Source organism: Saimiri boliviensis, chromosome 1, assembly GCF_048565385.1.
Source record: "Saimiri boliviensis isolate mSaiBol1 chromosome 1, mSaiBol1.pri, whole genome shotgun sequence".
NCBI classification, from domain to species: Eukaryota; Metazoa; Chordata; class Mammalia; order Primates; family Cebidae; genus Saimiri; species Saimiri boliviensis.
The window spans coordinates 146,352,089-146,379,947 of NC_133449.1; the positions used below are offsets into that span (position 1 = coordinate 146,352,089).

Below are 27,859 nucleotides of genomic sequence, written 5' to 3' on the forward strand. Positions count from 1 at the left end.
GACCCCTGTCTCTACTTAAAAAAAAAAAAATTAAGTAGCTGGGCATGGTGGCATGAGCCTGTAGTCCCAGCTACTCCTGAGGCTGAGGTGGGAAGATCGCTTGAGCCCAGGAGTTCAAGGCTGTGGAGAGTAGTGATTGTGCCACCACACTCCAGCCTGTCTCAAAACAAAACAAAAAACTCAAAAATAGCATTGGGGTTCTAGACTCTCCTAAATTCACCCCCAATTGTAAGACTCCCGCTAAAAGCCAGGCATGGTGGCTCACGCTTGTAATCCCAGCACACTGGGAGGCCTAGGTGGGTGGATCACTTGAGGTCAGGAGTTCCAGACCAGCCTGGTCAACATGATGAAAACTCGTCTGTACTAAAAATGCAAAAATTAGCCAGTCGTGGTGGCGCATCCCTGGAATCCCAGCAACTCAGGAGGCAGAGGCAGAATTGCTGGAACCCGGGAAGCAGAGAGCTGACATCGTGCCACTGCACTCCAGCCTGGGCGATAGAGTGAGAATCAGTTTAAAAGAAAAAAAAGAGAGAGAGAGACAGAGACAAACACAAACTCCGGCTAAGAAGGTACCTAGTTTCCAAAGTAGGTGTGAAGAGAAGAGTGTTCGGGGAGTAAGAGCGTCTGGATTTGAATTCAGCACCCTGCATTTACTCCCACGTGAATCTAGGCAGTCTTAGTTTCCCCCGAAATCACAGGAAGTACCCACTTTACAGTTGGAGGATTCTAGATCACAAGGCTAAAACCTTGGACCGAAGCCTCGATAAATAGTAGTAGTATTCCTCTCCCCAGGAGTAGGGGCGAGGAAGACGCCTAAATCTGGGGTGAAAGTGTCTCTCTTCTACCCTCGCAGATACTCACGTCGCCCACAGGCAGGGTGATGGAAAACTGCTGCACGGCACTACCTCGGACACTGCCCGCAGCCCCGGCCATCGGCCATCGCGGCTCAGTATAGCGGTTGCGCTCCATCAACTGCCGCTCTTGGCTCTGTCCAAGACCGAGCCTCATGGGCTGAGGCCTGGAAATCCTGTCAGCCAATCAGCTGAGGGGACGGTACAGAGCTCAGGCATGCGCCCCAGGGACGCTTGGCGCCAAAGACCAGCGCAAGCCTTTGGCAGAGGGCTTTCCTTCCTGCTCAGTGTCTGGCTTCCTGGTGAGACTGGGAACTCCGTGAGGTCAGGGCAGTGGCTGCCTTCCTTAATCTTGATCTTTAGTGACTAACGCATAGTGGTCATTTGGTGCATACCTGTAATCCCAGCTACTCGAGAGGCTAAAGCAGGATAATGAGACATTAGCATCTCCCAGATAGGTCAAACCTTTTAAAATGTTTGTACTGAAGCCGGGCGCGGTGGCTCAAGCCTGTAATCCCAGCACTTTGGGAGGCCGAGGCGGGTGGATCACGAGGTCAAGAGATCGAGACCATCCTGGTCAACTCCGCCTCAAAAATAAAAAAAATAAAAATAAAATGTTTGTACTGAACAAATAGGTGCAGATACACATCCTCTAATTTAGACCCTTGGTATTCCAAGTGTAATCTCTCAGCGGCATAGATATCACCTGAAGCCTATTAAAAATGCAGGCTCGGCCGGGCGCGGTGGCTCAAGCCTGTAATCCCAGCACTTTGGGAGGCCGAGGCGGGTGGATCACGAGGTCGAGAAATCGAGACCATCCCGGTCAACATAGTGAAACCCCGTCTCTACTAAAAATACAAAAAATTAGCTGGGCATGGTGGCACGTGCCTGTAATCCCAGCTACTCGGGAGGCTGAGGCAGGAGAATTGCCTGAACCCAGGAGGCGGAGGTTGCGGTGAGCCGAGATCGAGCCATTGCACTCCAGCCTGGGTAACAAGAGCGAAACTCCGTCTCAAAAAAAAAAAAAAAAAAAAAAAAAAAAAAAAAAAAAAAAAAAATGCAGGCTCTCAGGCCCTACCCCAGACCTATTCAATTTAGCAGCATTTTAAGATCCTAGGTGATTCCTATAGAGTCTTATGGTCTGAAAAGTACATTAGGCCAAATAATAATAATAATAAGCTCAATTAAAATGTTCCTTTAGAGGCCCTTAAAAATTTAGCCATCCCCATTTGACTTAGCACTGAGTAAGTGAGCATTGTAAGCCCATTTTATACATGCTAAAAGTAGCTAAGATGCCTTGGGACAGGTAAGAGTCTAGAGCGGCATCCATCCGAAGCTATGTTCCTTGTAGTTCTTTCATTTCTTTCTGTTTCTTCCTTTTTTTTTTTTTAGTTGAGATAGCATCTCATTCTGTCACCTAGGCTGGAGTGCAGTGGCACAATCATGGCTCACTGAAGCCTCTACTTCCCTGGCTCAAGCGATCCTCCCACCTCAGCCTCTTGAATAGCTGGGACTACAGATGCATGCCACCATGCCCAGCTAATTTTTGTATTTTTTTTGTAGAGATTTAGTTTCGCCATGTTGCTCAGATAATCTCAAACTCCTAGGCTCAAGCCATCCACCCACCTCAGACTCCCAAAGTGTCACGATTAAAGGCATAAGCCATCATGCCTATTTATGTTTGTTGTTGTTTTTAAGCTGAGGTTTTACTCTGCTGCCCTGGCTGGAGTGTAGTGGTGCTATCACAGCTGTTGTATTATCTTGAGTCCTTTTGTTATCTTTCTCATGCCCCAAAATGAAGTTCAACAAATGCTGTACTGGAGAGCAAGTCATGTGCATATTGCTCACTTCCACCTACAGGCCTATTTGCTTAGCCTAGAATAAATCAAGAACTTTCTAGTAGTTCCCTAAAATATATAATTTGCACATTGCACTAAGCTTTCTTTCTAGCATATAGTTGACATCTACAAGAGAAACATATCACAGAAAAATATCATTAGATAATTATAGAAGAATGAGACTTTTGGGCCTCCATTACAATTCCTCTCTCTCTCTCTCTCTCTCTCTCTCTCTCTCTCTCTTAAAGAGACAAGGGGGCTGGGCGCAGTGGATTGCATCTGTAATCCCAGCACTTTGGGAGGCCGAGGCAGGCAGATCACCTGAGGTCAGGAGTTCAAGACCAGCCTGGCCAACATGGTGAAATGCTGTCTATACTAAAAATACAAAAAAATACAAAAAAAAAATTAGCTGGGCATGGTGGCGTGTGCCTGTAATCCCAGCTACTCAGGAGGCTGAGGCAGGAGAACTGCTTCAACCGGGATGTGAAGGTTGCAGTGAGCTGAGATTGCGCCATTGCACTTTATCCTGGGCAACAAGAGCAAAACTCTATATCAAAAAAAAAAAAAAAAGAAAAAAGAGACAAGGGTCTTCCTTTGTTGCCAGGCTGGAGTGCAGTCGTGAGATCATAGCTCACTGAAGGCTTCAGCTTCTGGTCTCCAAGCCATTCTTCTGTCTCAGCCTCCTGAGTAGCTGGGACTACAGGTGAATTCCACTAGCTTATTAAAAACATTTTTTTTTGTACAGTCTCCCTATGTTGCCTAGGTTAGTTTCACACTCTTGGCCTCAACTGAACCTCCTGCCTTGGCCTCCCAAAGTATTGAGATTACAGGTGTTAGCCTCTGTGCTGGTCTACAATCTCTGTTAATGGAAAATAAAAAATCTTTTAAATTTCTTTATAAGTATTTTATTAGTGAAGGTACTATCCTAGTGGCAACAACTCTGGCAGCAGAACTAAATTATTGGGATTACAACCTGTATTATTTTATTTTGAAAGTACAATTTGTAGCAATGGCGCGATCTCGGCTCACCGCAACCTCTGCCTCCTGGGTTCAGGCAATTCTCCTGCCTCAGCCTCCTGAGTAGCTGGGATTACAGGCACTCACCACCATGCCCAGATGATTTTTTGTATTTTTAGTAGAGACGGGGTTTCACCATGTTGACCAGGATGGTCTCGATCTCTTGACCTCGTGATCCACCCGCCTCGGCCTCCCAAAGCGCTGGGATTACAGGCTTGAGCCACCGCGCCCTGCAATTTGTACATATCTTTTGGCTATTTCAGTTGTGGTGGCATAGTAGTCTAATTTCCCAGATTGTTCAGGCTAAATATATGCTATTTAGGGCACTGTGGATCAGAATAAACACTTGTGTCTCCTTTTTTTCCCCTCAGCTGCGTTACTTAACCTCTCTCTGCCTTATTTTACTCTTTTAAAAGCAGAGAGTAATGGTAACTCATTATAAGGTTGTGATGATTAAAAGCCTAGATTGATGCCTGCTGTATACTAAGTGCTCAACAAATGTTAGATTTGATGGTTACTATTAGTGAGTTGCTGTGAACTGGGAAGTTAAATTATTTATGTTTTTACTGGCTTTTGGGCTTGGCCTTCTTTTTGTATAGGATGCTCTTTTACATAAAAAGTAATATTTTTCTGCAATGTCTGTAACTGAGTTATGTTCAGCAGCGCAATTTATTACCTGTGTATTTGGATATATCAGATGATGTAGGTAATAGTGTAGTGATTAAGAGCATGGGCTTTGGAGTTAAATAGACACAGGTTTGGATCGTCTCTGCAACTTACTATTGGGTGTGAACTTGTGCAAGGTAATTTCCTTCTTTGTAAAAAGGGCATTCCAGCTGACTTCATACACAGTTTAAAAATCAAATGAGGCACAGTGACTCACGCCTGTAATCCCAGCACTTTGGGAGGCCAAGTTGGGCAGATCATGAAATCAGGAGTTTGAGACCAGCCTGACCAACATGGTGAACCCCCGTGTCTACTAAAAATACAAAAATTAGCTGGGTGTGGTGGCATGTGCCTGTAGTCCAGGCTACTCAGGAGGCTGAGGCAGGAGAATTGCTTGAACCCAGGAGGCAGAGGTTGCAGTGGGCTGAGATCACCCCAATGCACTCCAGACTGGGCCACAGAGTGAGACTGTGTCTTAAAAAAAAAAATTAAATGAAGTAAGCATGTGAAATGTTTGATACAATGCTTCATATATAAATATACATTTTTTTGAGACAGGGTCTTACTGTCACCCAAGGGAATGAAGTGTCACAATCACGGCTCACTGCAGCGTCAACTTCCTGGGCTCAAGTGATCCTCCCACCTCAACCTCCCAAGTACCTGGGACAACAAGCATGTGCCACCATGCCTAGGTAATAGGGTCTCACTATGTTGACCATGCTGGTCTCAGGCGATCCTCCCACCTTGGCCTCCCAGAGTGTTGCAATTACAGGCATGAGTCACTGCGCCTGGTGTGTGTGTGTGTGTGTGTGTGTGTGTGTGTGTATGTATATTCACCCTTCTCCCCCTAGGCCTATAAATATAAACTGTTTTTTTCAAAGGCAAATCAAGGACCAGATGCGGATCCAATTGTACCTCAACTACTCAAGTTATTTCTTCCATACCAAATTCAAGGTCTGCCCAGGACAAGTGTAACATTGGGTACAACGTCAGAATCTTTGAGGGCTGTGTATCATGCAGCAACTAAAATAAACAGAGCTACACTAAGATCTGTGACCTCTACCAAACACGTTACCGTCTCCCCTTGTTAACTATGCCATTTGTGGTATTGTGAGTTCGCCTCTGGAAACCAAAAAGTGGACCTCCAGGAAACAGCGTCTAACTCGATCACGTGACACACCCCATCCCATCTTTTCTCGCGATTGCATCAGCCAATTTAGAGCCGCCTTCCTAGGAACCCACTAATGAGGGGATTCGTCCTCAGTTTGACTGACATTTATATTGGCCAATAATATCTCAGGAGGTAAGGTGCGGCGGGGCGCTGTCTATTGGCGCGCTTTAATTGGACAGGGTGGAGCGGGTTGCGACTGGTGTTGGCCTGGGGTAGGTACGGCTGCCCGTCTGCGGGAGCAGGTAGAGCGGGCGTTTGCCCGCGGTCTCTGAGTGAGGAGTTGGGGACGACGACCCTAGGAGAGGTAGGCGGTCCTGGGAGAGCTCTGCGGTGCTAGGAGAGTGGCTGGGCCCGGGGCCTCGGGGGGAAAGTTCGGCAGCAGCGGTGGCCCCTGGGCGAGGTCCCGCGTGGCCTGGAGAAGCCCAGCCGGGGCTGGAGCGGGAACTGGACAGTGTGGCCTTGTCGCGCCGGGAGCGCTGAGGGTGTCACAGCCTCGGGTGGATTTGCTGAGCACCAAGTCCTTGAGAGGGTCACGGTTGCCATCCTAAGGTTTTATCTCCCTTGGTTTTAATCTCCTTGAGGGGGCGGGGAGCACGGGAGGAAGGAAGGGTCAGCTGGGTGCAGTCCCGCTGTGAGCCAGCCATTCCCTCATTTCTTAAAATTAACAGCTGATGCCAGTCCAGGCCTACCTAGACCGTCATCTTCAGCTGTTCTGTGTGCTTTGACGCACTTGAGTTAATTCTGAGCTTGCTGTTAAAGGTTTAGTATACCTGGTCACGAAATATGTATTTAGCAACCACTATTAGATGCTGAGGATGTGCTGTAATATCCCAGGGCTGGGCGCGGTGGCTCACGCCTTAATCCCAGCACTTTAGGTGGCCGAGGCGGGCGGATCTCCTGAGGTCAGGAGTTCGAGATTAGCCTGGCCATCACGGTGAAACCCGGTCTCTGCTAAAAATACAAAAAAAAAAAAAAAAAAAAAAAAAATAGCCGAGTGTGGTGGCGCACGCCTGTAATCTCAGCTACTCGGGAGGCTGGGGCAGGAGAACCGCTCTAACCCGGGAGGCGAAGGTTGCAGTGAGCCGAGATCGCCCAGCCTGGGCAACAGAGCAAGACTCCCTTTCAGAAAAAAAAGGATAGCCCAGAACACTCGTTGCTTCTGGGATCGAACTGACAGTGTGATGGGTGCACATTTAACAAGCCATGAAGTGTATGTGGAAATTACGAAGGGAAACACTTGAGGTTGTGAGACAGTAAAGTAAGGGAAGTCTTATCAAGAAGGGGAAGGTTTTCGTAAGTAAGTGTCTTTGCGTTTGTTTTTGTTTGAGTCAGGGTCTCTCCCTAGGTTGGAGTGTTTTGGTTTGACCATAGCTCACTATAGCCTCAAACTATTGTGCTCAATCTACCCTTTGGACTCAGCCTCCCAAGTAGCTGGATCTGCAGGCGCTTACCACCACACCTGGCTAATTAAAAAAAAAAGAAAAAAAAATCATTGACCTCCCAGGCTCAGGTGTTCCCATGTTGCCCAGGCTGGTCTTCAATTCCTGGCCTCAAGCAACCCTCCTGCCTCAGCCCCAAGTGCTGGGATTTACAGGCATCAGCCACTGTGCCCAGCAAATAAATTTCTTTGGAACTGATACATGAAAAATGAGAAATGTATGAGGAAAAGGGAAAGGAGTGAGGCAGACAGCTTACCTGGCACATGAAGGGTGTGTTAAAAGGTCCTGTGGCAGCCCAGTGCAGTGACCCATGCCTGTAATCCCAGCACTTTGGGAGGCCGAGGCGGGTGGATCACGAGGTCAAGAGATCCAGAGCATCCACGTCAACATGGTGAAACCCCGTCTCTACTAAACCCCACCTCTACCTCCGCCTCCTGGGTTCAGGCAATTCTCCTGCCTCAGCCTCCCGAGTAGCTGGGATTACAGGCACGTGCCACCATGCCCAGCTAATTTTTTTTTTGTGTTTTTAGTAGAGACGGGGTTTCACCATGTTGACCAGGATGGTTTCTATCTCTTGACCTCGTGATCCACCCACCTTGGCCTCCCAGAGTGCTGGGATTACAGGTGTGAGCCACCGCGCCCGGCCCTTTTTTTTTTTTTTTTGAGACGGAGTTTTGCTCTTGTTACCCAGGCTGGAGTGCAATGGCGCAATCTCGGCTCATCACAACCTCTGCCTCCTGGGTTCAGGCAATTCTCCTGACTCAGCTTCCTGAGTAGCTGGGATTACAGGCATGTGCCACCATGCCCAGCTAATTTTTTTTTGTATTTTTAGTAGAGACGGGGTTTCACCATGTTGACCAAGATGGTCTCGATCTCTTGACCTCGTGATCCACCCGCCTCGGCCTCCCAAAGTGCTGGGATTACAGGCTTGAGTCACCGCGCCCTGCATGGGACACAGCTTTTAATAGTTCCAGCCTTTGTAGGCTCATAGTTAATATATTCAGTTCTTTTACACAGTGCTGCAGTTAATTCTGTATATGATGGTCTTTCCAGGAAGGACATAGGCTCTCATTCAGTTTGATTCTTGGCACATAGTGTACATTTATTATGGTGAATGAGTAAGCGAAAATGGGAAATTCATGTGTCTTTTGGGAAGTAGCTGCTTATTTACCTTTGGAGCCCATTGAGAGGAGGAGCAGTGAACTTGCTGAAACTTGCTGCAAAGTCAGAACTACTGTAAATTCATTTTTGCCACCATCGTGAAGATTCATGGGTAGCCCAGCCTGGGCAACATGGAGAGACCCAGTCTCTAGACAAAAATAGAAAAAATTAGCTCGGCATGGTGGCACGCACCTGTAGCCCCAGCCACTTGGGAGGCACAGAGGTGGGAGGATCACTTGAGCCAGAGAGGTGGAGTCTGCAATGAGCCAAGATCGCGCCACTACACTCAGCCTGGGTGACAGAGCAAGACCCTATCTCCAAAAAGCTAAAATATTCATTGAGAGCCATGATGAGGGATGAGGAAGAATGTGGTATCACAATTTTTCTTTTTTTTTGAGTCGGAGTCTCACTTGGTCGCCAGGCTGGAGTGCAATGGCCCAGTCTCAGTTCACTGCAGCCTCCGCCTCCTGGGTTCAAGCAATTCTCCTGCCTCAGCCTCCCGATTAGCTGGGACTTCAGGCACATGCTACCATGACCAGCTAATTTTTGTATTTTTAGTAGAGATGAGGTTTCACCATTTTGGCCAGGATGGTCTCAGTCTCTTGCGCTAGTGATCCACCTGCCTTAGCCTCCCAAAGTGCTGGGATTACAGGTGTGAGCCGCTGTGCCCAGCCGTAAGTGACATTTCCAAAAACTCCAGCTTTGACTCTGATTGTGGATACCAAGTCCCATCTGAGACTTTCAGCCAGCTCTTTGCTTTATCTATGGTTGCACCATCTTTTTGCTCAAAGGGGTTTTGTTTGAGTAACGAATTCATTTGTGAATAAATCAATTGTAATTATGGTTAAACATAAACCTGAGAGTCCGGATCTCCTGTTCACTTTGTACCTCTCTGTTTTGTTTTGTTTTTGTTTTTGTTTTTTCTGACACAAAGTCTTGCTCTGTTGCCCAGGCTGGAGTGCAGTGGCATGATTTTGGCTCACTGCAGCCTCCGCCTCCTGGGTTCAAGTGAGGTTCTCCCACTTCAGCCTCCTGGTGGCTGAGATTACAGGTGCCTGCCACCATGCCCGGCTCATTTTTGTTTTTGTTTTTGTTTTTGAGATGGAGTTTCACTCTTGTTACCCAGGCTGGAGTGCAATGGCGTGATCTTGGCTCACCACAACCTCCGCCTCCTGGGTTCAGGCAATTCTCCTGCCTCAGCCTCCTGAGTAGCTGGGATTACAGGCACATGCCACCATGCCCAGCTGATTTTTTGTATTTTACTAGAGACGGGGTTTCACCATGTTGACCAGGATGGTCTCGATCTCTTGACCTCGTGATCCACCCACCTCGGCCTCCCGAAGTGCTGGGATTACAGGTGTGAGCCACTGCATTTTTGTATTTTTAGTAGAGACGGGGTTACACCATGGTTGGCCATGCTGCTCTTAACCTCCCTACCTCAGGTGATCTGCCCACCTAGGCCTCCCAGAGTGCTGAGATTACAGGCGTGAGCTGCTGTGCTCAGCCTGTACGTGTCTACTGTGTCTTCCTCATAAAAAAAAGACTTTGGCTGGGCATCGGGGCTCATGCCTGTAATCCCAACACCTTAGGAGGTTGAGACCAGGAGTTTGAGACCCCATAGCAAGACCCCTATAACAAAAAGAGAAATTAGCTGGGCGTGGAGGCTCACCCCTGTAATTCCAGCACTTTGAGAGACTGAGACCGGCAGATCACCTGAGGTCAGGAGTTCGAGACCAGCCTGGCCAACATGTGAAACAACATCACTATTAAAAATACAAAAATTAGCTGGGTGTAGTGGCACATGCCTGTAATCCAAGTTACCCAAGAGTCAAGACGGCAAATGAGCTGAGATTGTGCCTCTGCACTGCAGCCTAGGCAACAGAATGAGACTGTATCTCAAAACAAAACAAAACAAAACAAAAAAAACTGGGCATGGTGGTGTGTACCTGTAGTTCCAGTTACTGGGGAGGCTGAGGTAGGAGGATCACTCGAACCTAGGATTTTGAGGCTGTAGTGAGCTGTGATCGTCCCACTGCATTCCAGCCTGGACAGAGCCAGAAAAAAGAAAACTTTCAGCTAAGCAACTTAAAAGTAGTGTTATCCATTCTGTTCCTTTAAGGTTTTCCATTTTACAGATTGTGTCCAAATATACAGTATAGCTTTTTTTTTTTTTTTTTTTAGACGGAGTTTCGCTCTTGTTACCCAGGCTGGAGTGCAATGGCGCGATCTCGGCTCACCGCAACCTCCGCCTCCTGGGTTCAGGCAATTCTCCTGCCTCAGCCTCCTGAGTAGCTGGGATTACAGGCATGCACCACCATGCCCAGCTAATTTTTTGTATTTTTAGTAGAGACAGGGTTTCACCTTGTTGACCAAGGTTGGTCTCGATCTCTTGACCTTGTGATCCACCCGCCTCGGCCTCCCAAAGTGCTGGGATTACAGGCTTGAGCCACCGCGCCTGGCCGTACAGTATAGCTTTTGATCCTCATAGCGCCTCAGTTGAGTAGACAGGGTAGATACTGCCTTTTTTTTTTTTTTTTTTTTTGAGGCAGAGTCTCGCTTTGTTACCCAGGTTGGAGTGCAGTGGCACAGTCTTGGCTCTCTGCATCCTCTGCCTCCCAGGTTCAAGCAGTTCTTCTGCCTCAGCCTCCTGAGTATTTGGGACTACAGGCATATGCCACCATGCCCAGCAAATTTTTTGTGTGTTTTTAGTAGAGACAGGGTTTTACTGTATTGGTCAGGCTGGTCTTGAACTCCTGACCTCATGATCTGCCTGCCTTGGCCTCCCAAAGTGTTGGGATTACAGGTGTGAGCCACTGTGCCCAGACTAGATACTGCTCTTCTACAGAAAAGGAACTAAATTCAGACCAAAGTGAATTAAGGTTACAGTTGGGTCTAGAATTCCAGAGGCTTTTTGATTATATTGTGAGTGAGATAGTTCCCATTTTTCTAGACACACAGCACTGCATGGCACTACAGCACAATGTCAGTGATCAGCACTCTAACCAAAGCCTGTCAGTTCTTTCCAACCTACTTCTCAGGGAAGTTGTAATATCTGTGAAACAGCTGTTTTTTTGTTTTTCTTTTTTGGCACAAGGTCTCAGTCTGTCCCACAGGCTGGAGTGTAGTGGTACAATCACAGCTCACTGCAATGTCACTCTTACTGGGCTCAATCCTCCCATCTCAGCCTCCAAAGTATCTGGGACCACAGGTATGCACCACCATGCCTGGCTAAGTTTTTTACTATTTGTACAAAGTTTTGCTATGTTGCTCAGGGTGGTCTCAAACTCCTAGGCTCAGGCAGTCCTCCTTCCTTAGCCTCCCAGAGTGCTGGGATTACAGGTGTGAGCCACTATGCCCTACCTTTGAAAGAGCTTTGAAAGTCTAAGATTGTTTCCCTCTCCACTGATTTTCTTGTTCTTTGACTTCCAGTAAGCTGTGCCTCCAAAGTGGGGCTACAGCATCCCCACTCCCCAGTGGGGGTGACTGGAAGGCAGCTGTTTACCTTTAGGGTTCTTGGGGCACATAGGCTACATAGAATTAGGTACATTTCTACTGTGTATAGGTGGTTCCTTGTACAGATAGGCCCATCCCCAGGACCACTGCTGCTGACAGCAGCCTCGCCAAGACATCAGGCCAAACCTAGAGACCCTGGCTTTGGGGATAATGGAACTTTGCAGTTGTAGGCTTATAGATTACCACAGAGTTGAAGGGTTCTTTAGAGATGATCTCGTATGAACCCCTCCTTTTGTTGAAGTGACTCCCTCAAGACTTAGAGCTGGAACTGGAACCCTGATCTCCTGAGCCTCTCTCCCTCTTCCCCAGTTGGACTAAAGTGAGGGTCTTTGTCCCCCTTTTTTTCTAATTCCTGGTCTAGGGCCTGGCACAGAGCAGATGCTCTATACATACTTGTTTAACGAATGAACATTCAGCAGTGCTGTGCTTGGTGTGCTGGCGTGTTGAACTCTCAAGGTTGGCACGGGAAGGAAGAACGAATGGGGCTGCTGTCTGCTGTTGCTGTGGTGTTGCTTTGATGATGATTTTAGCCTTGGACATTACAACATAGAGGTTTTAGGATCAAATAGCTCACCTGAGTCCTGCTTTGATTTGGCTTGAGAAGCTGGGAGTGTTGTGTAATGCCTACTTTGACTTTCAGTTCCCCTAATTTTCCTTCATTTTTTTTTCTTTGATTAGTTCTTTGGGGTGACTTTCAAGATGGACTCGACTCTAACAGCAAGTGAAATCCGGCAGCGATTTATAGAGTTCTTCAAGAGGAACGAGCACACCTATGTCCACTCATCTGCTACCATCCCTTTGGATGACCCCACTCTGCTCTTTGCCAATGCAGGCATGAACCAGGTAAGGGTTTTTCATTTTTTCTTGGCTGTTTGTTCACATAAGAGGCAGCAGAACAGAGATAACAGCATAGTCCTGGGGTCAGACCAGTTCCAGTTCTGTCACTCACTGTGTGATCTTGTAGAACTTTATATTGTGGACCTCAGTTTTTTTGTCTGCAAAATGAGGAATAATATTGCCTGCCTATAGGTTTCAATGAGATGTGAATAAGGTAATGGATACAAAATGTTTTAGCATGGTATTTGGCCCATAGTAGGTACTCAGACATTAGCTGTCATTATTTTAGAGAGAAGAAGGTCTCACTCTGTCACCCTGGCTGGAGTGCATGATCATAGCATGCTGTAGCCTCAGACTCCTGGGCTTAAGTGATCCTCATACCTGAGCCTCCCAAGTAGTTAGGACTATAGGCATACACTACCGTGCCAGCTTTTTAAAGTATTGTATTTATTGTTTTGAGGCAGAATTGCACTCTGTCACCTAGACTGGAGTGCAGTGTCGCAGTCTTGGCTCACTGCAATCTCTGCCTCCCGAGTTCAAGCAATTCTCCTGCCTGAGCCTCCTAAGTAGCTGGAACTATAGGCGTGTGCCACCACACCTGGCTAATTTTTGTATTTTTAGTAGACATGAGATTTCACCATTTTGGCCAAGCTGATCTTGAACTCCTGACCTAAGGTGATCCACCCGCCTCAGCCTCCCAAAGTGCTGGCAACAGGCGTGAGCCACCTTGCCTGACCTAAATTATTTTTTTTATTTATATACAGAGATAGAGTCTCACCAAGTTGTTCAGGCTGATCTTGAACTCCTGGCCTCAAGTAGTCCTCCTGCTTTTGCTCCCCGAAGTGCTACAATTACAGGTGTGAGTCACCATGCCCAGCCCACCTAACCGCTTTCTTGACCACCGGTACCATTCTGGATCCATTGATAAAGAAAATTTATTAGTATGGTTTGTTTGGGGAGGTTGAATTAAAAATATGTTTGAGGCTGGGCGCAGTGGCTCACACCTATAATCACAAGACTTGGGAGGCCAAGGCAGACAGATCACTTAAGTCCAGAAGTTCCAGACTAGCCTAGGCAACATGGTGAAACCCTGTCTCTACTAAAAATACAAAAAATTAGCTGGATGTGGTAGTGCATGCCTCAAGTCCCAGCTTCTTGGGAGGCTGAGGTGGCACGATCGTTTGAGCCTGGGGAGTCAAGGCTACAGTGAGCCCTGATCAATGCCACTGTAATCCAGCCTGGGAAACAGTGAGACCCTGTCTCAAAAAAGAAAAGAAAAAGACATTTGAAAGGTTTATTGTTAGAGAAAAGGGTTAACTGTTGAGATGATGAAAGCATGACAAGTTTATTAAAGGTTAAGAGAGCTGGGTGTGGTGGCTCATGCCTGTAATCCCAGCACTTTGGGAGGCTGAGGTGGGCAGATCACCTGAGGTCGGGAGTTCAATACCAGCCTGACTAACATGGAGAAATCCTGTCTTTTAAAAAAAAGGAGGGGGAAAAAAAGGTTAAGAGGAGTTGGTCAGCATGTCTTTGACAGTGAACAGTACTTCCCAGGCTGTCGTGGCTGGAAGGGGTTCAGGCTACATGGTGCTCTCAGGGCCTTCCTGTGATGGTTCTCTTGGAGCCCTGCTCACCTGGTGCATCTGCAGCCCTTCGGATGCTCCTCACTCTGGGATAAGTTGACATTTTCTTTTCTCTCAGGTGTGTTTTCTAGAATGGAAAGTTAGAAACAGTGGGAACATATTTTACCTCATGTAATATTAACTATAAAATTATGAAGAATGGGGCTTAGTGCCCCTGTAATTACATTTACTCAGGAGTCTGAGATGGGAGGATCACTTGAGCCCAGGAATTCCAGGCCAGCTTGGGCAACACAGTGAGACTTGGTCTCATAAAAAAATTATGGGCTGGCTGGACATGGTGGCTTACTCTTGTAATTGCAGCACTTTGTGAGGCAGAGGCGTGCAAATCACGAGGTCAGGAGTTTAAGACCAGCCTGGCCAACATGGTGAAATCCCGTCTCTACGAAAAATATGAAAAATTAGCTGGGCGTAGTGGCAGGTGCTTGCAGTCCCAGTTACTCGGGAGGCTGAGGCAGGAGAATCGCTTGAACCCAGGAGGTGGAGGTTGCAGTGAGCTGAGATCATACCACTGCCCTTTAGCCCAGGTGACAGAGTGAGGCCTTGTCTCAAAAAAGAAAGAAAAAAAGGTATGGGCCTGGCTGAGAATTTCTAATTTTAAAAAATACTGCAGGGTGCGGTGGGTCAAGCCTGTAATCCCAGCACTTTGGGAGGCCAAGGTGGGCAGATCACAAGGTCGGGAGTTCCAGACCATCCTGGCCAACACAGTGAAACCCCATCTCTACTAAAAATAAAAAAATTAGGCAGGCATGGTGGTGTGTGCCTGTAGTTCAGCTACTTGGGAGGCTGAGGCAGGAGAATCATTTGAACCCCGGAAGTGGATGTTGCAGTGAGCCAAGATCATGCTACTGCACTACAGCTTGGCCAACAGAGTGAGACTCTGTCTCAAAAAAAAAAAAATAAATATATATATATATATTTATATTTATATTTATATGTATTGGTAGTTAATTTTACTTTTTGATTTTTATAAAAATGGGGACAGGGTCTCCTATGTTGCCAAGGCTGGTCTTGAACTCCTGGGCTCAAAGGAATCCTCCCTTCTTTGCCTCCCAAAGTGCTGGGATTATAGGCGTGAGCCATCTTGCCCAGCCTAATTTTAATTCCGTTTTACGTGGTCACAAGTGTATAGTGGTTTTGGCCAGGCGCAGTGGTTCATGCCTATAATCCCAGCACTTTAGGAGGCTGAGGCGGGCAGATCACTTGGGGTCAAGTGTTCGAGAACAGCCTGGCCAACATGACGAAAGCACGTCTTTACTATAAATTAAAAAATTAGCTGGGTTTGCCTGTGCATGCCTGTAATCTCAGCTACTTGGGAGGCTGAGGAAAGATAATCACTTGAACCCGGGAGGTGGAGGTTGCATTGATCTGAGATCGCGCCACTGCACTCCAGCCTGGGTGACAGACACTCCGTTCCCAAAAAAAAGTTTAGTGGTTACCAAATTGGATAGCAGTGAATTGCGCAGGTCTAGTGGGAAAAATAAAGCAAAGTTGTACAAATAACAGTGATACATCAAAGCATGACCTGATACGTCCTCAGAGAAAGGTCATCCTAGCTGGACGACATCCAATTATTCATTAGTGTGCTGATTTTATTCCCCTAATATGTGTCGACTTTTTTCTTCCTCCTCACATTTACTGCTAAATGAATATACCAGTTTTCAGAATAAGTTCTTCCAGAAAGATGACATAAGCCCTGAACCTCAGAGTCTTGTGAAGAAGCCCAGGTTTCACTGAATCCACCTTTGGCTGTTATCTCAGATCTGGCAGGCCTTTCCCCTCTGCAGGTGGTGTCACTGGTGGTGGTGGGGACTGTTAGGGATCTAGGTCCAAGGAGAAGCTGCTCCATGAGAGGCTACCTCTGCTTTGGCTCCATGAGGCCACCTGTTCTGACAAGTGTTTATATTTCAGGCATGTTAATCATGAACTGCAATGTGTGGGGGTCCCTTCCTGCCAATGTGTGGTCACCTGACATCGCCTGTGGCTCTTTAAAAGTTGAACTGCTCCCTTTCTCTTTTAGTTTAAACCCATCTTCCTGAACACAATTGACCCATCTCACCCTATGGCAAAGCTGAGCAGAGCTGCCAATACCCAGAAATGCATCCGAGCTGGGGGCAAACACAATGACCTGGATGATGTGGGCAAGGATGTGTATCATCACACCTTCTTCGAGATGTTGGGTTCTTGGTCTTTTGGAGATTACTTTAAGGTAAGTTCAGAGCCGGAGAACCACTAGAGTTTTGAGGAAAGTGGTCACTTCCACAGTGGGAACTGGGTTCTAATTTTGTGTGTTTTAAAATGTGAAATAACATCTAGCCGATTCAGGAATAAATGGCATTGGAAGTAATGCCTGTAATTTGATGATTGCAGTGTATATTTCGATTTCTTACACAAACTCATCTTAAATTTGATTGAGTTTAGAGTGAACATGTTGAAATTTTGTATCTGTGTTCTTAGGGTCTGGTCTCATACTAAATAGATTTTCCTTTGGTCATGTTCCGTATCTTTCTCTCTTCTTTTTGTAGGAATTGGCTTGTAAGATGGCTCTGGAACTCCTCACCCAAGAGTTTGGCATTCCCATTGAAAGACTTTATGTTACTTACTTTGGCGGGGATGAAGCAGCTGGCTTAGAACCAGATCTGGAATGCAAACAGATCTGGCAAAATTTGGGGTAAGAATGCAGATCATTTCTTGAGAGTATGGAGGGGTGAAGTGACACTGCCAAAGTGGGGTCTTATGACCCTTATGACCTGGAGTACCTGGCCATTTCCCATCTCGGGGTGCCTTTTTTTTTTTTTTTGAGACGGGGTTTCACCATTCTGGCGTGTGCTGGGTCCCACGCTGCACAGGGATTCAAAGACCTAAGAGGGAACAGCGGGGGGATAAGGAAAGACATACAAAGCTGGGCCAGGTGGTCCGGAAAGCTGATGGCATCAGTCTCTTTGGCCCCAGCCTGCCTCTGAGTACTTTATTTTGTATATTTACAAAGTATATAGCAGAGGGAGGGTGCAGTTACTTAGAACAGCCTGTGATTATAATTTTTATATTTTAGTAAACATACTTTAGCTAACTATTTTGCAGTAAGGTTAGTGAGAGCTGGTTATCTTTTTTTAGGCCTCTTTGTTTTTTGTTTTTGTTTTTGTTTTTTTGAGACATACCTATTTTTCTATTGTGGTTTTGCTTTTCTGGAGTTTACCCAAAGTTCACAGTAGCCTTGCTGCTGATTCCCCCAGAGGGGTGGGCAATTCTCGCTCTCTACACACCATGTTGGCCAGAATGGTCTTGCTCTCTTGACCTTGTGATCCGCCCGCCTTGGCCTCCCAAAGTGCTGGGAGATTGGCCTCATTGCTTGGCCTCATTGCTTCTTAGTACTTTCGCTTGGTCACGCTTGGCCTCATTGCTTCTTAGTACTTTCGATCATTCTATTGTTTTTTGTTTGCTTGTTTTTGAGACAGTCTCAGTCTGTCACCCAGGCTGGAGTGCAGTGGCATAATCTTGGCTGACTGCAACCTCTACCTCCCAGGTTCAAGTGATTGTTCTGCCTCAGCCTCCTGTGTAACTGAGACTACAGGTGTGCACCACTGCACCTGGCTAATTTTTGTATTTTTAGTAGAGACGGGGTTTTGCCATGTTAGCCAGGATGGTCTCGAACTCCTGGCCTGAGGTGAGCCACCCGCTTTGGACTCAAAGTGCTGGGATTACAGATGTGAGCCACTGTGCCCAGCCAATCATTCTGTTGTTGAAAGCCAAAATGAGTTTATTTTTTGCCTTTTATACATACATCATTTTATAAGTTTGTAAAAATTAAAACCTTACGGAAATGTAGAAAATAGGAAGTGGAAGTTCCCTCAATTGATCATCATTAATAGTTTGATATCCCAGGCCGGGCGCGGTGGCTCACGCCTGTAATCCCAGCACTTTGGGAAGCCGAGGCGGGTGGATCACAAGGTCAAGAGATCGAGACCATCCTGGTCAACATGGTGAAACCCCGTCTCTACTAAAAATACAAAAAAAATTAGCTGGGCATGGTGGCGCATGCCTGTAATCCCAGCTACTCAGGAGGCTGAGGCAGGAGAATTGCCTGAATGAACCCAGGAGGCGGAGGTTGCGGTGAGCCAAGATCGCGCCATTGCACTCCAGCCTGGGTAACAAGAGCAAAACTCCGTCTCAAAAACAAAACAAAACAAAAAAAACAATAGTTTGATATCCCATATGTGGTCTTCCCAGCCTTCCTCATACTTCTGTAAACTTGTATGTGTATGTCTTTTTCAACAGAGTGGTATTCTTCATATGAAACACTTTGTTTCTTATGGAAATGTAATAGACTAGGAAAAAGGAATTTTTTGTTTTGTTTTGTTTTGTTTTGTTTTAGACAAGGTCTCACTCTGTCACCTGGGTTGGAGTGCAGTGGCATAATCATAGTTTGTTGCAGCCATGACCTCCTGAGCTCAGGTGATCCTCCCATCTCAGCCTCCTGAGTAACTAGGACTAGAAGCATGTGCCACCTGCCTGGCTAATAACTGTATTTTTTGTAGGGATGGGTTTTTGCCATGTTGCCCAGGCTGGTCTTGAACTCTTGGGCTCGAGCCATCTGCCTGCTTTGGCCTCTCAAAGTGCTGGGATTACAGACATGAGCCACCTTGCCTAGCCAGTTTTTTTTTTTTTTTTTTTTTTTAACATCATATAATTTTAAAGCATAGTCACATAGTATAAAAGCTAAGATAGGCTGGGTGCGGTGGCTCAAGCCTGTAATCCCAGCACTTTGGGAGGCCAAAGCGGGCAGGTGGCTCGAGCCCAAGAGTTCAAGACCAGCCTGGGCAACATGGTGAAACCCCGTCTCTACTAAAAATATAAAAAATTAGCTGGGCATGGTGGCACGTGCCTGTAATCTCAGCTACTCAGGAGGCTGAGGCAGGAGAATTGCCTGAACCCAGGAGGCGGAGGTTGCGGTGAGCCGAGATCGCGCCATTGCACTCCAGCCTGGGTAACAAGAGCGAAACTCCGTCTCAAAAAAAAAAAAAAAAAGCTAAGATAATAGGTGAACTGTGTGTTCTGTGCTGTGAACTTAGTAGAATTTGTGAAGTGCTGCATCAAGAAAAATTCGAACATGGGGTATGTGCCATCTGTAGATAGCTGGGCTGCCCCTGATGTGTTTGCCTCATTTTCTTGTTCTTATCACTTAATTCTTTTGTCCTTTAGTGCATAGCTTCTTACTGTACTTGGAAATAGGGCTACTTCTCTGTTTTTTTTTCCAATTATTTTTAATTTGGGTATGTTATTCCAATCCAGCTTCCTCTTTTACTTGATCTAAACCTCTACTTTGTTGACTCTGTAATCTAAGTATAGTTGGAATTTTGGGTAGTAACACGTGTAAAAATTAAATATTAATCTTGACCCTGGCTTTTAAAATCCTCTTTTACTTGGCTTCATGTACTATATATCTATACTTTATTAAGCAAGAACAATCTTGTTTGTGTGTAAGTGGGGGACAGTTCTTACTCTGTTGCCCAGGCTGAAGTGCAATGATGTAGTCACAGTTCACTGTAACCTCAACTTCCTGGGCTCAAGTGATCCTCTCCTGAGTAGCTGAGTAGCTGGGACTACAGGTGTGCGTCACCACACCCAGTTAATTTTTTTTTGTATTTTTTGGAGAGAGGCAGTCTTGCCATGTTCGCCCAGGCTGGTCTCGAACTCCTGAGCTCAAGCAACACACGTGGCCAACATTTTCATTATTATGTGTTCCTTTCTAGGCCTTACCCATGTCCTTGTGTATTTTCATTGACTTTTCGTTCATAGCATGTGTATATTTTGTATTCTCTCCTTTTTTTTTTTTTTTGAGACGGAGTTTCGCTCTTGTTACCCAGGCTGGAGTGCAATGACGCGATGTTGGCTCACCGCAACCTCCGCCTCCTGGGCTAAGGCAATTCTCCTGCCTCAGCCTCCTAAGTAGCTGGGATTACAAGCATGCGCCACCACGCCCAGCTAGTTTTTTTTGTATTTTTAGTAGAGACGGGGTTTCACCATGTTGACCAGGATGGTCTCGATCTCTCGACCTCGTGATCCACCCGCCTCGGCCTCCCAAAGTGCTGGGATTACAGGCTTGAGCCACCGCGCCCGGCCTGTATTCTCTTCTATTGTAGGTACTCTTGAGAAGAGTCATGTTGTTTCTTTAGCAGGTGTTATGAGCAGGCTTGGCATTAGTACTTGAGGTTAGAACTTCTTTACTAAAAATGACTTTTTTTTTTTTTTTAAACAGAGTGTTGCTCTGTCGCCTAGGCTGGAGTGCAGTGGCCTGAGCCACCGTGCCTGGCCAGTCCTAAGAATTTCTTTGGTGGTGGTTGCAAGTCTGGGCAGAACCCTTGTCAGGAGCTGTAACTGGGCTTATCTTTACTCCTTTGTCAGGCTGGAAGACACCAAAATCCTCCCAGGCAACATGAAGGATAACTTCTGGGAGATGGGTGACACAGGCCCCTGTGGTCCTTGCAGTGAGATCCACTACGACCGGATTGGTGGTCGGGACGCCGCACACCTTGTCAACCAGGATGACCCTAATGTGCTGGAGATCTGGAACCTTGTGTTCATCCAGTATAACAGGTGGCCTTGGGGTCCTACTCCATTCCTGCTAAGAGCAGTACCTTTCCTTGAGCTGAGCAGGGGAGGAGGAACTCGGAGCTTCATGGCTGTCTTCTTGGCTGAAGGCCCATTCCTTCATTTCTCAGATTTCCCCTTTGATCTCTGGGACAGGGATGGGCCTATTCTTTCGTGAACTAAGCCTTATCCCACATAATAGCTTCTTGAGTGCTATTCCCATAATGTCATGCTTACTGTAATTTGGGCTGCTGTATTAAAGCTCATTCATTGAGTGTGTGCCACCATGTCTGCCCGGACTTACCTTACTCTTACACGGACCCCAGAGTACCTCTCCTTCCTTTCTCCCTCCACTTCCCTCTTCCCATCAAACCAGGCAAATGGCAGATGGTCACAGCCTGCAGACTGCTCTGTAAATAAATTTTATCCAGCAGGGACTGGAGAAGTGGCAGCTTGAGTCTCTGCTTCAACCTCCTCTTCTTCTGGATCATACAGGGAAACCGATGGCATTCTGAAACCTCTTCCCAAGAAAAGCATTGACACAGGGATGGGCCTGGAGCGACTGGTATCTGTGCTGCAGAATAAGATGTCCAACTATGACACTGACCTTTTTGTCCCTTACTTTGAAGCCATTCAGAAGGTACTGGTTCTATTGCAAACATTGCATACTGCTGTGGAGGTTTCCAGGCTGGACTCTTAGCATTGCTGTCAAGGAGAAAAATGACCATATGCTCTGCCAGCCAAGGGTACCCGTTTCCATCTGCCTGCTTCATTATTAATTATGTGAGGCTCTAGACCTGAGACAGTGTAATTTTTTGTTTAAGGGCTGGCTGGAGTCTCTCTACTTGTCCAGTGTCACGTCCTTGGGGGTTATAGGATCTGGCAAGATGGCATCCTTTCTTCTAATGCTCCTCAGTCCTCTAGGAACCTCCTCGGGTGTGGCAGCGCCAGAAGGGCTGCTTCCTAAACAGCTGCCTTCTGATTCTTGTCTGTAGGGCACAGGTGCCCGACCGTACACTGGGAAAGTTGGTGCTGAGGATGCTGATGGGATTGACATGGCCTACCGGGTGCTGGCTGACCACGCTCGGACCATCACTGTGGCACTGGCTGACGGTGGCCGTCCTGACAACACAGGGCGCGGGTAAGTATGCTGCACACTTGGTGGTGTTTGGACCAGCACCATGCGTGCTGACTCTTTATGAACTTTTTTTTTTTTTTTTTTGAGATGGAGTCTCACTCTGTCACCTGGGCTGGAGTGCAATGGCATGATCTTGCCTCACTGCAACCCCTGCCTCCCTGGTTCAAGTGATTCTTCTGCTTCAGCCTCCCATATAGCTGGGATTACCGGCACTCGGCACCACTCCAGGCTAATTTTTGCATTTTTAATAGAGATGGGTTTTTGCCACGTTGGCCAGGCTGGTCTCCAGCTCCTGATCTCAAATGATCCACCTACCTTGGTCTCCCAAAGTGCTGGGATTGCAGGTGTGAACCACTGCCCCGGCTTCTTTATGAAACTTAAAGCCATCCTTGATTATTGTTTCCTTGTCTTTTGGGTAGTTGGAAAAATCCCCCACCTCTTTTTTAAGGAATGATGGGAATTTCAGCTAGTGTTGCAGAGTCACCACTATATTAAATCTCTGCTGCTGAGTACAGATGGTAAGGATTGTATTTAAAGTTGCCTGATAGAGATTGGCAGGGGCAGGATAGTGGGGGTAAGAATTGACCAGCCCTGGGAAGCTCTCTTACTGACAGGCAGGACCTGGGATCACAGGCATCGAGTACACATCTGGTCTGTCCTTCTTGCCTCCCTCTTTGAGTAACTGAATATGAAAGAAAACCAAGGTTTACCCTAGGCAAGCCTTGATGGGTATATGTGGGTATGTTACTGAGTCTTATGCTAAAATTAATGGCTGGGGAATGCAAAAGAAGCAGGCTTAGGATAAAAGAAAGTTTGCTAAAAGAGGTTTGGGTAGGATTTCAAGGCACTCATGACAAAACCCTCAGCTGTGAATGTTGGTGAACAGTTTCGGTCTCTTACAGGTATGTGTTGAGACGTATTCTCCGCCGAGCTGTTCGATATGCCCATGAGAAGCTCAATGCCAGCAGGGGCTTCTTTGCTACTTTAGTGGATGTTGTCGTCCGGTCCCTGGTAGGTTTATTTCTGTGGTTACCTTTCTGTGCTAAGGAATCCGTTAAGAAGGTTGGGTAGGAGAGGGCATACTGATGAGGAGTTGTTGTTGTTTTGAGACACAGTCTCGCTCTGTCACTCAGGCTGGAGTGCAATGGCGCGATCTCAGCTCACTGCAACCTCCGCCTCCTGGGTTCAAGCGATTCTATTGCCTCGGCCTCCCAAGTAGCTTGAATTACAGGTGACTGCCGCCATTCCTGGCTAATATAATTTTTGTATTTTTAGTAGAGACGAGGTTTCACCATGTTGGTTAGGCTGGTCTAGAACTCTTGACCTCAGGTGACCCACCCGCCCCACCTTCCAAAATGCTGGCATTACAGGTATGAGTCACTGCACCTGGCTGTTGTTTGTTTGTTTGTTTTTTAAGAGATGAGGTTTCACCATGTTGGCCAGGCTGGTCTTCAACTCCTGACCTCAGGTGATCCACCAGTTTCAGCCTCCCAAAGTGCTGGGAGTACAGGTGTGAGCCACAGCGCCCAACCTTGTTGGTTGTTTTTTTGAGACGGAGTTTCTCTCTGTCACCCAGGCTGGAGTGCAGTGGCACTATCTCGGCTCACTGCAAACTCCGCCTCCCGGGTTCAAGGGATTCTCCTGTCTCACCCTTCCAAGTAGCTGGGATTACAGGCACGTACCACCACGCCTGGCTAATTTTTTGTATTTTAGTAGAGACGGGGTTTGACCATGTTGCCCAGGGTGGTCTCAAACTCCTCAGCTCAGGCAGTCCACTGCCTTGGCCCCCCAGAGTGCCAAGATTATAGGCGTGAGCCACTATGCCCTACTAAGGAGGTTTTTTTTTTTTGAAGCGGAGTCTCACTCTGTCTCTGGGCCAGAGTGCAGTGGCGCAATCTTGCCTCACTGCAACATCCACCTTCCAGGTTCAAGCAATTCTCCTGCCTCAGCCTCCCCAGTAGCTGGAACTACAGGCATGCGCTGCTACACCCAGCCAATTTTTGTGTTTTAGTAGAGATGAGGTTTCACCATGTTTGCCAGGATGTTGTCCATCTATTGACTTTGTGATCCACCTGCCTTGGACTTCCAAAGTGTTGGGATTACAGGCGTGAGCCACCACGCCTGGCCAGGAGCTTTTAAAGAGGGGTCAGGGAATAGTCTCTGGCTTCATCTAGCCCCTCGTCTTGCTTCCCCTTTGTCAGGGAGATGCATTTCCAGAGCTGAAGAAGGACCCAGACATGGTGAAGGACATCATTAATGAAGAAGAGGTGCAGTTTCTCAAGACTCTCAGTAGAGGGCGACGCATCCTGGACAGGAAAATTCTGAGCCTGGGAGACAGCAAGACCATTCCTGGTAGGGACCAATGTTTGCCCTTCTCCATCCCAGCCATTTCATCTTTATGGCAAAGACAAACCCTTTCTCACAGACTGACCATGAGCTCTCATGTCTCTGCGACTGAACATAGCTAGATGAACTGCTTTTGGTGCAAACTGGAATTTACAGTAAAATGGTTCATTGTGGCAAAGTATTCAAATGATACAGAATACAAAAGTGTTCAGAAAGTGAAAATCCTCTTTCCCAGACTCATTTCTCAGAGACAACAACTGTTAATGGTTTGATGTGTAAGTCTTCAGGATAGTTCTCTGTTTGCAAGCAAATGCATGTAGGTACTTTTTGCATGTGTATTTTTCAGGCAAAAGTGGGAATGTTTGGTATATATTTTGCAATCTGGGAGAAATTAATTTGAAAGATTTTTTTATCCCCCATTTTTATTGAGGTATAATGAACAAGAGAAAAGTTTGATGGCTTTTCACAAACTGAACACACTTAACGTTCAGATTAAGAAATAGAATTGTCAGGCTGGGCATGGTGGCTCATGCCTCTGATCCCAGCACTTCGGGAGGCTGAGGTGGGCAGATCACCTGAGGTCAGTAGTTTGAGACCCGCCTGGCCAACATAGTGAAACCCCGTCTGTACTAAAAATAGAAAAATTAGCCAGGTATGTTGGCAGGCACCTGCTATCCCAGCTACTCGGGAGGCTGAGGTAGGAGAATTGCTTGAACCAGGGCGGTGGAGGTTGCAGTGAGCCAGGATCATGCCACTGCTCTCCAGCCTGGGCAACGGAGCAAGACTCCATCTCAAAAAAAAAAAAAAAGAAATAGAAAATTGTCCAGGTGAGGTTTAAAAAAAAAAAAGAAAACCAGGGCTGGGCATGGTGGCTCACACCTGTAATCCCAGCACTTTGGGAGGCTGAGGTAAGCAGATGACCTGAAGTCAGGAGTTAGAGACCAGCCTGGCCTACATGGTGAAATCCTGTCTCTACTAAAAATACAAAAATTAGCTGGGCATGGTGGCTGCATACCTGTAATCCCAGCTACCTGGGAGGCTGAGGAAGAAGAATCCTTGAACCCGGGAGCTGAGGTTGTAGTGAGCCAAGATTGGGCCATTGCACTCCAGCCTGGGCTACAAGACCAAAACTCTATCTCGAAAAAAAAAAAAGAAAAGAAAAAACCAGAATTGTACCAGGATACCCATTGTGCTTCCCTCAGGTCAACTGGAAAAGATGTGCTGGATTTTCGGATGGGCTATTAGTGACTGGCCTTGTCTCTCTTTAATCCCTCTGCCAATCCCAGCATCCTCTCGGAGGGCTTGGCATGGAAAAGGGGCCATCTCTGGTTTTTGACACACCTTCTTTGTGTTGTATAGGCGACACTGCTTGGCTCCTCTATGACACCTATGGGTTTCCGGTGGATCTCACTGGATTGATTGCCGAAGAGAAAGGCCTGTTGGTAGACATGGATGGCTTTGAAGAGGAGAGGAAACTGGCCCAGGTAAAGAACTTGGAGAATGAGCAGAAAAGCCAACATCTTCCAACCCAGCACCACTTGGCTGCAGAGCAAGCATAAGTTTCCTTCCATCAAAGTCTTTGAAGTGCTTTTACCCCAGACCAGTGGTTCTCAAGTGGGGGCGAGTCTGCCTTCCGGGGGCAGTTAGCAATAATGTCTCAAGACACTTTCGGTTTTCACAACCAAGGGCAGATGCTGTTGTCATGTGGTTGATAGAGGCCAGGGTGCCGCTCAGCATCCCACACTGTAAGAGGAGCTTCCACAACAGAAAATGATCTGGCCACAAATGTCAGTAGTGGCAGGATTGAGAAAAGCTTTATGCTGGGCATAGTTTAGAAAGTTCCAGTCCTTCAGAGTCCCTTTTCTTTTGCTTTAGGGTAACTAAGGCTTGTTTCTCTCACTGACAGCTTAAATCACAGGGCAAGGGAGCTGGTGGGGAAGACTTCATTATGCTGGACATCTACGCTATTGAAGAGCTCCGGGCGCAGGGTCTGGAGGTCACAGATGATTCCCCAAAGTACAATTACCATTCAGACTCCAGTGGTAACTACGGTATGTTGATATTCTCCTTCTGCTTCTGAGCTTTCTTCCCCATATCTGGGGGGTTTTCGAAAGATTGTTTCTCTAGATTAGCTATCCAGCAGACTGCTGACAGCCTCTCCTGCAGTGCTGTACAGTCACGCTGTGCACTGTTATACACATAGGCACCCTTGGCTGGCGGTTTTCTTAACTCTTACTTTGAAATAATTGTAGTCACAGGATGTTGTTAAAAAAAAAAATTGTAGGAAGGGTCTCCTATCCTTTATCCCATTTCCCCTAATTATAACATCTTGCAGAAAAGTGGGCAGTTGGCATTGATACAATCCACAGTGACTATTAGAATGCTATTGGAATAATAGCATTCTAAAGTTAAGAAACAAAGCTGGCACAGTGGCTCATGCCTATAATCCTAGCACTTTGGGACACTAGGGTGAGTGGATCGTTTGAGTTCTGGAGTTTGAGACTGGTCTGGGCAGCATGGTGAAACCCTGTGTCTACCAAAAATAGAAAAATTAGCCAGGTGTGGTGGTGCACGCCTGTAGTCCCAGCTACCTTTGGGGCTGAGGCAGGACAATCACTTGAGTCTAGGAGATCAGGGCTGTAGTCAACCATGTTTGTGTCACTGCACTCCAGCTTGCGCTACAGAGTTAAGAACCTGCCTCAAAAAACAAAAACAAAAAACAAAACAAAAAAAAAAAACGCAATACATGTTTTTGTTCTGTTAGGGAACAATCTTTTTTTTTTTTTTTGAGATGGAATCTTGCTCTGTGACCCAGGCTGGAGTGAAGTGACACTACTTCGGCTAACTGCAGCTTCTACCTCTCAGCTTCAAGTGATTCTCCTGCCTCAGCCTCCCAAGTAGCTGGGATTATAGGCACACTCCATCACGCCCAGCTAATTTTTTTTTTTTTTTTGAGACGGAGTTTCACTCTTGTTACCCAGGCTGGAGTGCAATGGCGCGATCTCGGCTCACTGCAACCTCCGCCTCCCGGGTTCAGGCAATTCTCCTGCCTCAGCCTCCTGAGTAGCTGGGATTACAGGCACGTGCCACCATGCCCAGCTCATTTTTTGTATTTTTAGTAGAGACGGGGTTACACCATGTTGACCAGGATGGTCTCGATCTCTTGACCTCGTGATCCACCCGCCTCGGCCTCCCAAAGTGCTGGGATTACAGGCGTGAGCCACCGCGCCCGGCCTTTAATTTTTTTTATTTTAGTAGACATGGAGTTTCACTATGTTGGCCAGGCTGGTCTCAAACTCCGGAGCTGAAGTTATCTGCCCACCTTGGCCTCCGAAAGTGCCAGGATTATAGGCATGAGCCACTGCGCCCTGCCAAGAACAATCTTTTTTTTTTTTTTTTTTTTTTTTTGAGACAGAGTCTTGCTCTGTTGTCAGGTGCCAGGCTGGAGTGCAGTGGCGTGATCTCGGCTCACTGCAACCTCCACCTCCTGGGTTCAAGCAGTTCTCCTGCCTCAGCCTCCCAAGAACAATCTTATACCTCAATCTACTCAAGCAAGTCTACAAAATGAGTACATTTTTTGTGAGTTGATCTTGGACTAGGGAATTTATTACTACTATTAAAGATCTAATATGATGCACTAAGTTTCTGCTCAAT

At 46.8% G+C, this 27,859-nt stretch overlaps 1 protein-coding gene across 3 annotated transcripts in view; it reads left to right on the top strand.

Annotated features, from left to right (window-relative positions):
- The first annotated feature begins 5,705 nt into the window (after positions 1 to 5,705).
- Positions 5,706 to 27,859, top strand: part of AARS1 (alanyl-tRNA synthetase 1) — a 32,938-nt gene continuing 10,784 nt past the window's right edge. Inside the window, exons 1-11 of one of the 3 annotated variants that reach the window (XM_003939919.4) lie at positions 5,706 to 5,847; positions 12,335 to 12,499; positions 16,154 to 16,342; positions 16,659 to 16,804; positions 20,536 to 20,727; positions 21,217 to 21,361; positions 21,717 to 21,862; positions 22,762 to 22,870; positions 24,061 to 24,211; positions 25,565 to 25,689; positions 26,112 to 26,256. In XM_003939919.4, the coding sequence (XP_003939968.1) occupies positions 12,356 to 12,499; positions 16,154 to 16,342; positions 16,659 to 16,804; positions 20,536 to 20,727; positions 21,217 to 21,361; positions 21,717 to 21,862; positions 22,762 to 22,870; positions 24,061 to 24,211; positions 25,565 to 25,689; positions 26,112 to 26,256 (1,492 nt within the window). In that variant the 5' untranslated portion in view covers positions 5,706 to 5,847; positions 12,335 to 12,355. Of the gene's footprint in view, positions 5,848 to 11,178; positions 11,352 to 12,334; positions 12,500 to 16,153; positions 16,343 to 16,658; positions 16,805 to 20,535; positions 20,728 to 21,216; positions 21,362 to 21,716; positions 21,863 to 22,761; positions 22,871 to 24,060; positions 24,212 to 25,564; positions 25,690 to 26,111; positions 26,257 to 27,859 lie in introns of those variants that run through there. The other 2 variants (XM_010350641.2, XM_010350642.2) reach the window with 2 other exon arrangements.